Source organism: Trematomus bernacchii, unplaced genomic scaffold, assembly GCF_902827165.1.
Source record: "Trematomus bernacchii unplaced genomic scaffold, fTreBer1.1, whole genome shotgun sequence".
NCBI classification, from domain to species: domain Eukaryota; kingdom Metazoa; phylum Chordata; class Actinopteri; order Perciformes; family Nototheniidae; genus Trematomus; species Trematomus bernacchii.
The window spans coordinates 2,760,134-2,769,888 of NW_022988098.1; the positions used below are offsets into that span (position 1 = coordinate 2,760,134).

Genomic DNA, 9,755 nt, shown 5'->3' on the forward strand with positions numbered 1-9,755 from the left:
GCTTTACACCCACGGCCCTATGAGAAACGTTGCTATCAGAAACAATGCCCGACTGTTTTGGACGTAATATGGTCGGTGTTTACATTAGCATCGCTAACACTCAGAGCTAACCTGTACTGGAGAGCATGTGTGTGAAGAAGCAGGAAATAAAAAGGAACTCACCTTGTGGTATAACCGGCAAGAGAGAAAGCCTTTGAGCTCCATACTGTTTCAGAAATAATCCTTGATAATCCATGATATGGCGTTTCATCACGGCAGCATTTAGTTTAGACAGTAGCTGCCGGGTCCCGCATGAGCTCAGACCCCTCCTTTTTTATTTTGTATCAATTTATTTTTATTTGTTAAAGCTTTATACCCAAATCAGCACTTTTGAAACAGGAAGTGAAATAGAGGGATATGAGGCATGGCTAGAATGGGTGATCGGTTTGGTATTTTGAGCAAAACACTTCATAGACATGTTTTTTATATATTTTTATACATCTGAGACTATTGCCTAAAAATAGCATGAGCTATGTGACCTTTAAAGTAACTTGTAGTAAACAGAGGTGGGAAGTAGTGGAGTACAAATACTTTGTTACTGTACTTAAGTACATTTTTCTGGTATCAGTACTTTACTCAACTTTTTACTTTTATGTTGAACACAAATACCTGTACTTTCTACTTCTTACATGTTGAACACAAATACCTGAACTTTCTACTTCTTACATTTTGAACCCAAATACCTGTACTTTCTACTTCTGACATTTTTAACCCAAATACCTGTACTTTCTACTTCTTACATTTTGAACACAAATACCTGTACTTTCTACTTCTCACATTTTTAACCCAAATACCTGTACTTTCTACTTCTTACATTTTGAACACAAATACCTGTACTTTCTACTTCTCACATTTTGAACACAAATACCTGTACTTTCTACTTCTCACATTTTGAACACAAATACCTGTACTTTCTACTTCTTACATTTTCCAAACAGGCTGGTTCCTTTAGTTTGAATGTGTGTTTAGTGGCGTGATCATTATTATTTAGAGTCATTGCGTGCCTATTGATTTGAACACGATCCGTGTATCCATCATTTCCTGGTCTTCTCTAAAGAAGAGGGACCAATGAAAATGTTGTCATGTTGCCGTTGTTCAGCATGGAAACATTCATTAGCTAACAATGACATTATTGTTCTATTAATATAAAGGGAGGTCAGGTACTCTTTAAAACAGATGGTAGTTATGGGTACTTTTTACTGAAGTACATTTCAAAGCCCATACTTCTTTACTTTTACTTTAAGAAGTTTAGTCAGTACTTCTACTTTTACCAGAGTATTTTAAACACGAGTATCTGTACTTCTACTTGAGTAAAGGATGTGTGTACTTTTGCCATCTCTGGTAGTGGGTAACAAAGACACTGTGAGTCTCAGAGAATCTGTTTCTCTCTGCCTGCATGGTTTCAGTGATGAGATGTTTCTTGTGTTTCAGCTTCAGAAGGAGCTGGTTAAGGTCGGTCACAGCAACACTCAGCTGAAGCTCAGCGTCTCCGAGCTGAGGCTCAAAGTGAGGAATGGAAACAAGGAGATGCACAAGATGGCGCAGAAGGTGAGAAACACTTTCAAACACTATAGAGGAATAACAGAGGATTTTAGCAGTCAGAACAACTAAAGCAGTTAATAACAGAAACGCCAAATAGTCACATCTAATAGAAATGTATAAAAGCATTTATTTTAATTGTGTAGCAGTCAGTTTATAATTTTGGCAGCACTGTTGAGCATTTTGAAAATGTATTTTCATGCCTCTGTGCAAGGCTTAGTCTTTCTATCTTTATAGCCAGTGGTGTAAAGTAAGTTCATAAACTCAAGTACTATACTTGGGTACAATTTTGAGATACTTAATAATAAATAAATTAATAATTAATTTAATTTATATAGCGCTTGTCATCTGCCAAGACAAATCTCGAAGCGCTTCACAGCAAAGGACACTGATACAATTTGAGACATTAAACGAATAATAATAATAATACAAATTAAAAATGTAAACAAAATTAAAACAAAATTAAATAAAAATTAAATATAAAATAAAATAAAAATAAATAAATAAAATAAAAGTCGGAGATAGCGATAAAAATGGCAATACTCCAGGTGTACCATGCTCAAAGTTTATTGGAAGGCCTGCCGAAAGAAGAGGGTCTTACGGCCCGTCCACACAGCAGCGTTAAAAAAATCTTGGAGGTGGGCGTATCTGAAGCTTGGGGATTTTTGCGAGCAAGGCACCAACAACCAATCACATGAATCTCCCGCCCCCGACATACGAAGCAAAAAAGCCCGAAGTAAACTGGATATAAACTCTCCAAACAGGAGAAAAACTACCACTGTCTCTGCCACCTCCCTCCATGCCTGGCTCCTCCGGTTTTGCTACTTTGTTCTTCTTCTCCTCTACAGTTCAGAGGTACATGGTGTACTTTTCCTCCACTACATGTATTTAATACCTTTAGTTACTTTACAGATGTGGATGAATGATGTGAAATCTAATCAAGTGTTAAATCAGACTTTAGTTCCACCTGGAGTAAATTCACAAGCTATTCACAAGTATACAAAGTCATTCAAACTAGCTGCACCTTTACCAGCTTTGAGAACACTTTCATGATCAATCATTATAAAACATATCATATATATTATTCTGAAATGGACCAATCTGCACAAAGACTACTTTTACTGTCGCTACTTTAACTATATTTTGATGAGAATACTTTTCTACTTTTACTTGGGGAACATTTTGAATGCAGGACTTTTACTGTAACAGAGTATTCCTACACTCTGGTACTTCTACTTTTACTCAAGTACAAGACCTGAGTACTTCTACTTTTACTCAAGTACAAGATCTGAGTACTTCTACTTTTACTCTAGTACAAGATCTGAGTGCTTCTACTTTTACTCAAGTACAAGATATATACTTATACCACCTCCGTTTATAGCCTATGAAAAAAACTATTTGAAAACGAAGGCTAAAGCTAACGTTAGCAGATAGTGACAATGTATGCTAGTTAGCGAGCTCAACGATTCATTAAATAATATTGTGACAGAAAAACTTTTCAGTGCACATCACGCTCTGCCGCTCCGACAGGGAGCTCTGCTCTGAACACCTGAACGGCCCGTTCTAATAGCTGTTCACCAGCGGTCCAGTCTGTGCCACAGTGACTCCGGACCGCACAGTTAATATTAACGAACGCACCGTAGGTAATGTAGCTGCTGAAGCTAGACCCTCATCCCGGAGCAGCAGAGCCTTATTATACATCCATGAGCAGAGCCGACAGGCAGGAAGACTCGAGCACACAGCTCGCGCTTCATTATAATATAAAAAAAAAGAACACCATGCGTGTCATGATGGCACATAACAGCTCGCGGCCGCAGATTACTCCGGGTCCCAAAATATTCAATCACACAAACGACCTATTTTGGATTCAAAACGGCGAATTTTGCCGAAAGGTGACAAGTTTGCATCCCTGATGATGATAGCTTCATTTGATTCGCTGCTAAGCAGAAGGGGATGGACAGTAACACAAAATGGTCTTCATTAAAGAAGATACTCACTTTATTTGTCTAACTGATGAAACATTTTGTTCATTTATATAACTAAATGCCAGGAGAAGTTGAAATCAAACCGATCATTTTGGCTCGAAGTTTTCCTTTAACTTTAAAACTAATTTATGCACCGCTTTGTTTCCAGTGTAGAAATTATTAAAGACCCCAATAACTCTTTACAGTTACACATTCCCAAAAGAAAGATGTGGTTAAAAAATGAAATATCCTAAATGTTTTGTGCGTCCAGCTGAAAGACCGGGAGACACATCTCCAGCGGCTAAAGGCAGACCTCCAGAACTGTGTGGGCTTAATCCAGGAGCCCAAAAAACTTAAGGAGAGCATCATGAAGATCTACGCCCGATATGTTGCTGACGGGGTGAAGGTTCAGAGAGAACTCTTTAAAGTAGAGACATTACATACTGATATACACCTGAACATCAGCAGGAGAGGACTCTTTAAAGTAGAGACACTACATACTGATATACACCTGAACATCAGCAGGAGAGGACTCTTTAAAGTAGAGACACTACATACTGATATACACCTGAACATCAGCAGAATAGGGGCTCCTAAAGAGTGCAGGGGTTAAATTCGGTCCCAGTCTCATTGGGAGTCTGCTTGTGTTGTTTTCTAGGTGGAGCAAAGTGACGTTGAAGGAGAATTTTATAGGGCTTTCTGTCGGCAGCGTGAGCATATGGAGAAAATGGTCAACGGGCTCAAGACCAGACTGGCCAGATCTGGTAGGCAGCATGATCAGGCCTATGACAAGATCCAGAAGGTAAGACATGCAACAGATTTAAAATCTTGGAACAATCCTAGTCTATAGTTGTATTCACATGACTCGTCGCCCCCCCGCAGAAGAACGTTGGTCTGACCCTCATAATAAATGAGCTGCTTAAAGGAGCTGCTTCTGAAGAATGACTCCCAACTCCTCCACCGTGCAGAGAGTGCCATCATAGCAATACTGGATCAATAAAACAATTTGTAATTGTTTCCATTATAACTCATTATTTCACAGTGGCACAGGATCATCTGCCAATACAAGCACTTTGGTTCATGTTCAATCCATAATAACATATAAAATTATAGTTGGATCTTTTTGTCTTGTTATTATTAGCAGAGAAAATGTAACGTTTGTTCAACTATATACAACTAGAAAATGCATTTCCTGCAGAAAATGCGTGCGAATGCTGTAAACTGTGAACATTTGTGGCTGAATTTAGCTGAAAATGCAGAAAAAGCTGAATATGTTATTAGCTGAATGGTAGCTGCTTTTAACTACAGAGACCAAGTCAGTGTGTTGCTGAACTTAGCAGAGAAATGCAGAAAAGTGAAATGATTTGAATCAAATTGTTACAGCTCAAATGCATTGCAATGACTTCCATGTTAAAAAAAGACTTTAAAAAGCTGAACATTTAAAAAAGTATAACATATTTAGAAAAAGTTGAAAGTTTCCCATCATGTGTTGAAAAGGCTGATTGAATCAAAATGGTTACAGCTCAAATGCATTGCAGAGTAGGAAAAATAGTGAAGAAGCTTAATATTTAAAAGAAAAGGTTTAAAAAACAACATTGATAGCCTCATTGTCCTGAAATAGCTGAATAAGTTAATAGTTGAATGGTTTCTGCAGCTGAAATTAGCAATATGGTCTAGCTGCGGCCGCGGCCAGTACACGACACTACACGACACGCCCACCTGACACGACACTACGGTGGCTGAGAGACATTACCGTACATGGCAGATTAAAAGCGAATTGACGACACTTATTATTATTGAGATCGTACATGGCAGATTAAAAACGAATTGCAAATGTTATTGTAGCATTTTAAGCAACTATTAGGCAAATAAATTAATAACCTAGTCTATCCGTTTGAGACACAACAGTATAACTTTCAACCCAAATCATTTTGTCAACAAACGGTGGTTTAGTAAACTTTTTTTTAATATATAAAATAGGTATTAATGAGATAATCTATTGATTATGTTTGTCTAACTGCTACACATGTATTTTATACATAAATGTAGATATTTGTGAACATCTAAATATAGTTGTTAAAGGTTTTAAGATATACATAATCACATCATGGGGTCATTAAGGAACAAATTAGGATGAGCGAACTATGGATAAATCAAAGAAAAGAAAAGTATCGGAGGAACACAGGATTTAATTCTGCGTGGTTAGAGTTATCTGCTTTCACAGCAAACGATGCTTACCGGGATGTTTGATATGTGGAGAGAAGTTGTCAAAGGTGCTGCAGCCTTTACGTATCGAGGAGAAACACGGAAGAGGAAGACAGCTGACGATCTTCATCATAATTCAATCAGTTAACTATTTTTAGGGTGCAGCTATAGGTTTTATTTATTTCAAAGTGGGTACATTTTAATTGTATTTCGTTCCCTTCAAATGTGCAGAGGACTCCCCAAGTGCTGTGTTGATTCATTTGAAAGTAGGCCTGTGTATTGTTTTTTTAATTCTCCTTATAAGAGTTCTTTGTTCTTATTAGAGGTTAACAGTTTTATAATGTAATACATAATAAATGCAAAAAAACTGTAGTTTGTGTCTGTGATATAACAATAAATACAACTTTATAAGCTATCAAATATGTTTTGCGGCTCCAGACAAAACAAATAGTATATATCTATAATACCTGGGTATCTGGCTTGATGACTGTCTCACTTTTACATTTCATGTCAATAACCTGCTTAAAAAGCTGAGGGTTGGGCTAGGTTTCTTTTACAGAAATAAGTCCTGTTTCTCGCTTGAGGCCAGGAAAAGGCTCTGTGACCTTTTGACCTGTGCTGGACTATGGTGATTTGTTATATATGAATGCACCTGCCAATTACCTGAGCAAGTTAGATGCTGCGTATCACAGTGCACTGAGATTTGTGACAAACTGTAAAGCACTTACACATCACTGTACACTGACTGTAACCAAGGCGGTTTTGCCATCACTTACTGTACGGAGGCTCAGTCACTGGTACACGTTCATTTACAAAGCCATGTTGGATAAACTACCATCTTATATCTGCTCCCTGATCTCTCTGCGAATTGAAAGTAGTTATTGCCTGAGATCGCATGCTGTGGTTTTATTAAATGTGCCAAGTGCTAGGACTGTCTTAGGGAAGAAAGCTTTTAGATGTGCAGCTCCACTAACTTGGAACAGTCTGCAAAAAGAATGGAAAATGACCAATCTGGTACCACTACATGTTTTTAAAGCTCGGTTGGATGCTACACAATCAGATGCTGTTGGTACCTGTACATGTGGATAGATATGTAAATTGTAATCCCTGTAATTGTTGCTGTATGATGTCCTTTTGTTGTTCTGTTGTTTATGTTTTTATGTCTTCATGTGGAACCTACTGCTGCAGGTCTCCCTTGAAAAAGAGATCATTGATCTCAATGGGATTTCACCTGGATAAATAAAGGTTTTGAATTGAGTTGGAAAAGGGGGTAAAATGGCTCTTTTGGTCAAAAAGGTTGCAGACCCCTGGTTTAGTTAATGACTTTAAAATGCCATTTATTTAGCTGAGAGACATACACATGTTGATACTAACGCAACAGCTTTAGCTTTGAATGTATATCACGATTCAAACATCATGAAAACTGTGGTGAATTATGGAGATGGCAGTATCTCGTTGAAATAAATATTTGGCGTCTGTATTTATTTATAAAGCAAATACAAATATTTAAGTGGAAAACTGTGGAATCAGAGCAGAACTTCCCATGTTTTTATCCACATTTGTTTTTGTAAATAAACCCACATCAGTTTTCAGACACACAGAGTGTTGGTGGGTGTATGGTGCACTCTCTAAGCCGGGGTCCCCCTGGCCTGCTGTTAGCTTTCTCTGGTGGGAGCTGAAGTCTGTCCGCCACCAGGTTTCAGTCAATATGACTCCGCGGACAAAAGCCTTTTCGCAGATTAACCCACACGTTCTCGTAATAGCAAACCAAAATGTTCTACTACAACTCTCTCTCCAACAACTAACAGTTATTTATGATGATACATTTATCATTAAAGATCTCCATCCCAGTTTCTCAAAGTTCTGATGGCTTTAAATGTCTTGTGTTATCAGTCCACAATCCAAAGACATTCAGTAAAATATGATATTTAAAAGGAATGCAGGTAATCTCCATATTTGAGAGTTTGGAAACAACATTTTCTGAAATGTTTGCATTAAAAATCGTTTAGTTAACTTATCGATGCAGCATTATCTGACATAAAAAATAAATAACTATCAGATTAAAGTTAGCAAGTAGCAAAAAGAAAAAATTTGGCACACTTTTTCATCCTCTCTGCTCTCATTTCTGAACCTCTCGGCCTGACATGGTGCTGTAGAAGTAGTCTTTAAACTTGTGAAATAATCTATATTTGGAAGACTTTTTGTTAATTTAAGCGGGTGTGTTGGAGAGAAACTCCCTCTGACGTGAACTTTGGGATGTTAGCCTTTGCAGACCATTTACATGCACAGAAAACCTATATAACACACAACAGGAAAAGGAACAAGCATAATAGGGCGCCTTTAAGGTGTCAGGTCAACGAAAATGACATCAAGTACTCTATTCCTCTTTGCATTTATACATTTTTTGAGTTCCCATTTACTTTGGCTATTTCCTTCACTCATTTTCACATCCTCTGTTTCTCTTTCTCATCCCCCAGCCTGCCGCTCTGCTGCTGCCTGCTTTGACAGCTCAGATCTAGATGGATTACTGTAAGCCAATAAATCTGTCGGAGTCTGTGCCCCAGTGGTGACAGCCTGACGACCCCTGCTTGTGTGCCTCTACCCGTGTACGAAGGCATGCCCAAGTTTCCACATGCTCCCTGAACATGGTGTCAAAGTCAAAATCCCTGTGAAGCAGCCAAACATATCATGGCATACTGATATACACCTGAACATCAGCAGGAGAGGACTCTTTAAAGTAGAGACATTACATACTGATATACACCTGAACATCAGCAGGAGAGGACTCTTTAAAGTAGAGACACTACATACTGATATACACCTGAACATCAGCAGGAGAGGACTCTTTAAAGTAGAGACACTACATACTGATATACACCTGAACATCAGCAGAATAGGGGCTCCTAAAGAGTGCAGGGGTTAAATTCGGTCCCAGTCTCATTGGGAGTCTGCTTGTGTTGTTTTCTAGGTGGAGCAAAGTGACGTTGAAGGAGAATTTTATAGGGCTTTCTGTCGGCAGCGTGAGCATATGGAGAAAATGGTCAACGGGCTCAAGACCAGACTGGCCAGATCTGGTAGGCAGCATGATCAGGCCTATGACAAGATCCAGAAGGTAAGACATGCAACAGATTTAAAATCTTGGAACAATCCTAGTCTATAGTTGTATTCACATGACTCGTCGCCCCCCCGCAGAAGAACGTTGGTCTGACCCTCATAATAAATGAGCTGCTTAAAGGAGCTGCTTCTGAAGAATGACTCCCAACTCCTCCACCGTGCAGAGAGTGCCATCATAGCAATACTGGATCAATAAAACAATTTGTAATTGTTTCCATTATAACTCATTATTTCACAGTGGCACAGGATCATCTGCCAATACAAGCACTTTGGTTCATGTTCAATCCATAATAACATATAAAATTATAGTTGGATCTTTTTGTCTTGTTATTATTAGCAGAGAAAATGTAACGTTTGTTCAACTATATACAACTAGAAAATGCATTTCCTGCAGAAAATGCGTGCGAATGCTGTAAACTGTGAACATTTGTGGCTGAATTTAGCTGAAAATGCAGAAAAAGCTGAATATGTTATTAGCTGAATGGTAGCTGCTTTTAACTACAGAGACCAAGTCAGTGTGTTGCTGAACTTAGCAGAGAAATGCAGAAAAGTGAAATGATTTGAATCAAATTGTTACAGCTCAAATGCATTGCAATGACTTCCATGTTAAAAAAAGACTTTAAAAAGCTGAACATTTAAAAAAGTATAACATATTTAGAAAAAGTTGAAAGTTTCCCATCATGTGTTGAAAAGGCTGATTGAATCAAAATTGTTACAGCTCAAATGCATTGCAGAGTAGGAAAAATAGTGAAGAAGCTTAATATTTAAAAGAAAAGGTTTAAAAAACAACATTGATAGCCTCATTGTCCTGAAATAGCTGAATAAGTTAATAGTTGAATGGTTTCTGCAGCTGAAATTAGCAATATGGTCTAGCTGCGGCCGCGGCCAGTACAC

The 9,755-nt window shown here is 38.1% G+C and overlaps 1 protein-coding gene across 3 annotated transcripts in view; it reads left to right on the forward strand.

The window, feature by feature from the left end:
• Positions 1 to 8,280, forward strand: part of LOC117475481 (serine incorporator 1-like) — a 33,400-nt gene extending 25,120 nt beyond the window's left edge. Inside the window, exons 10-12 of one of the 3 annotated variants that reach the window (XM_034121704.1) lie at positions 1,471 to 1,587; positions 4,201 to 4,344; positions 8,225 to 8,280. In XM_034121704.1, the coding sequence (XP_033977595.1) occupies positions 1,471 to 1,516 (46 nt within the window). In that variant the 3' untranslated portion in view covers positions 1,517 to 1,587; positions 4,201 to 4,344; positions 8,225 to 8,280. Of the gene's footprint in view, positions 1 to 1,470; positions 1,588 to 3,813; positions 3,866 to 4,200; positions 4,783 to 8,224 lie in introns of those variants that run through there. The other 2 variants (XM_034121703.1, XM_034121705.1) reach the window with 2 other exon arrangements.
• Positions 8,281 to 9,755: the final 1,475 nt, after the last annotated feature.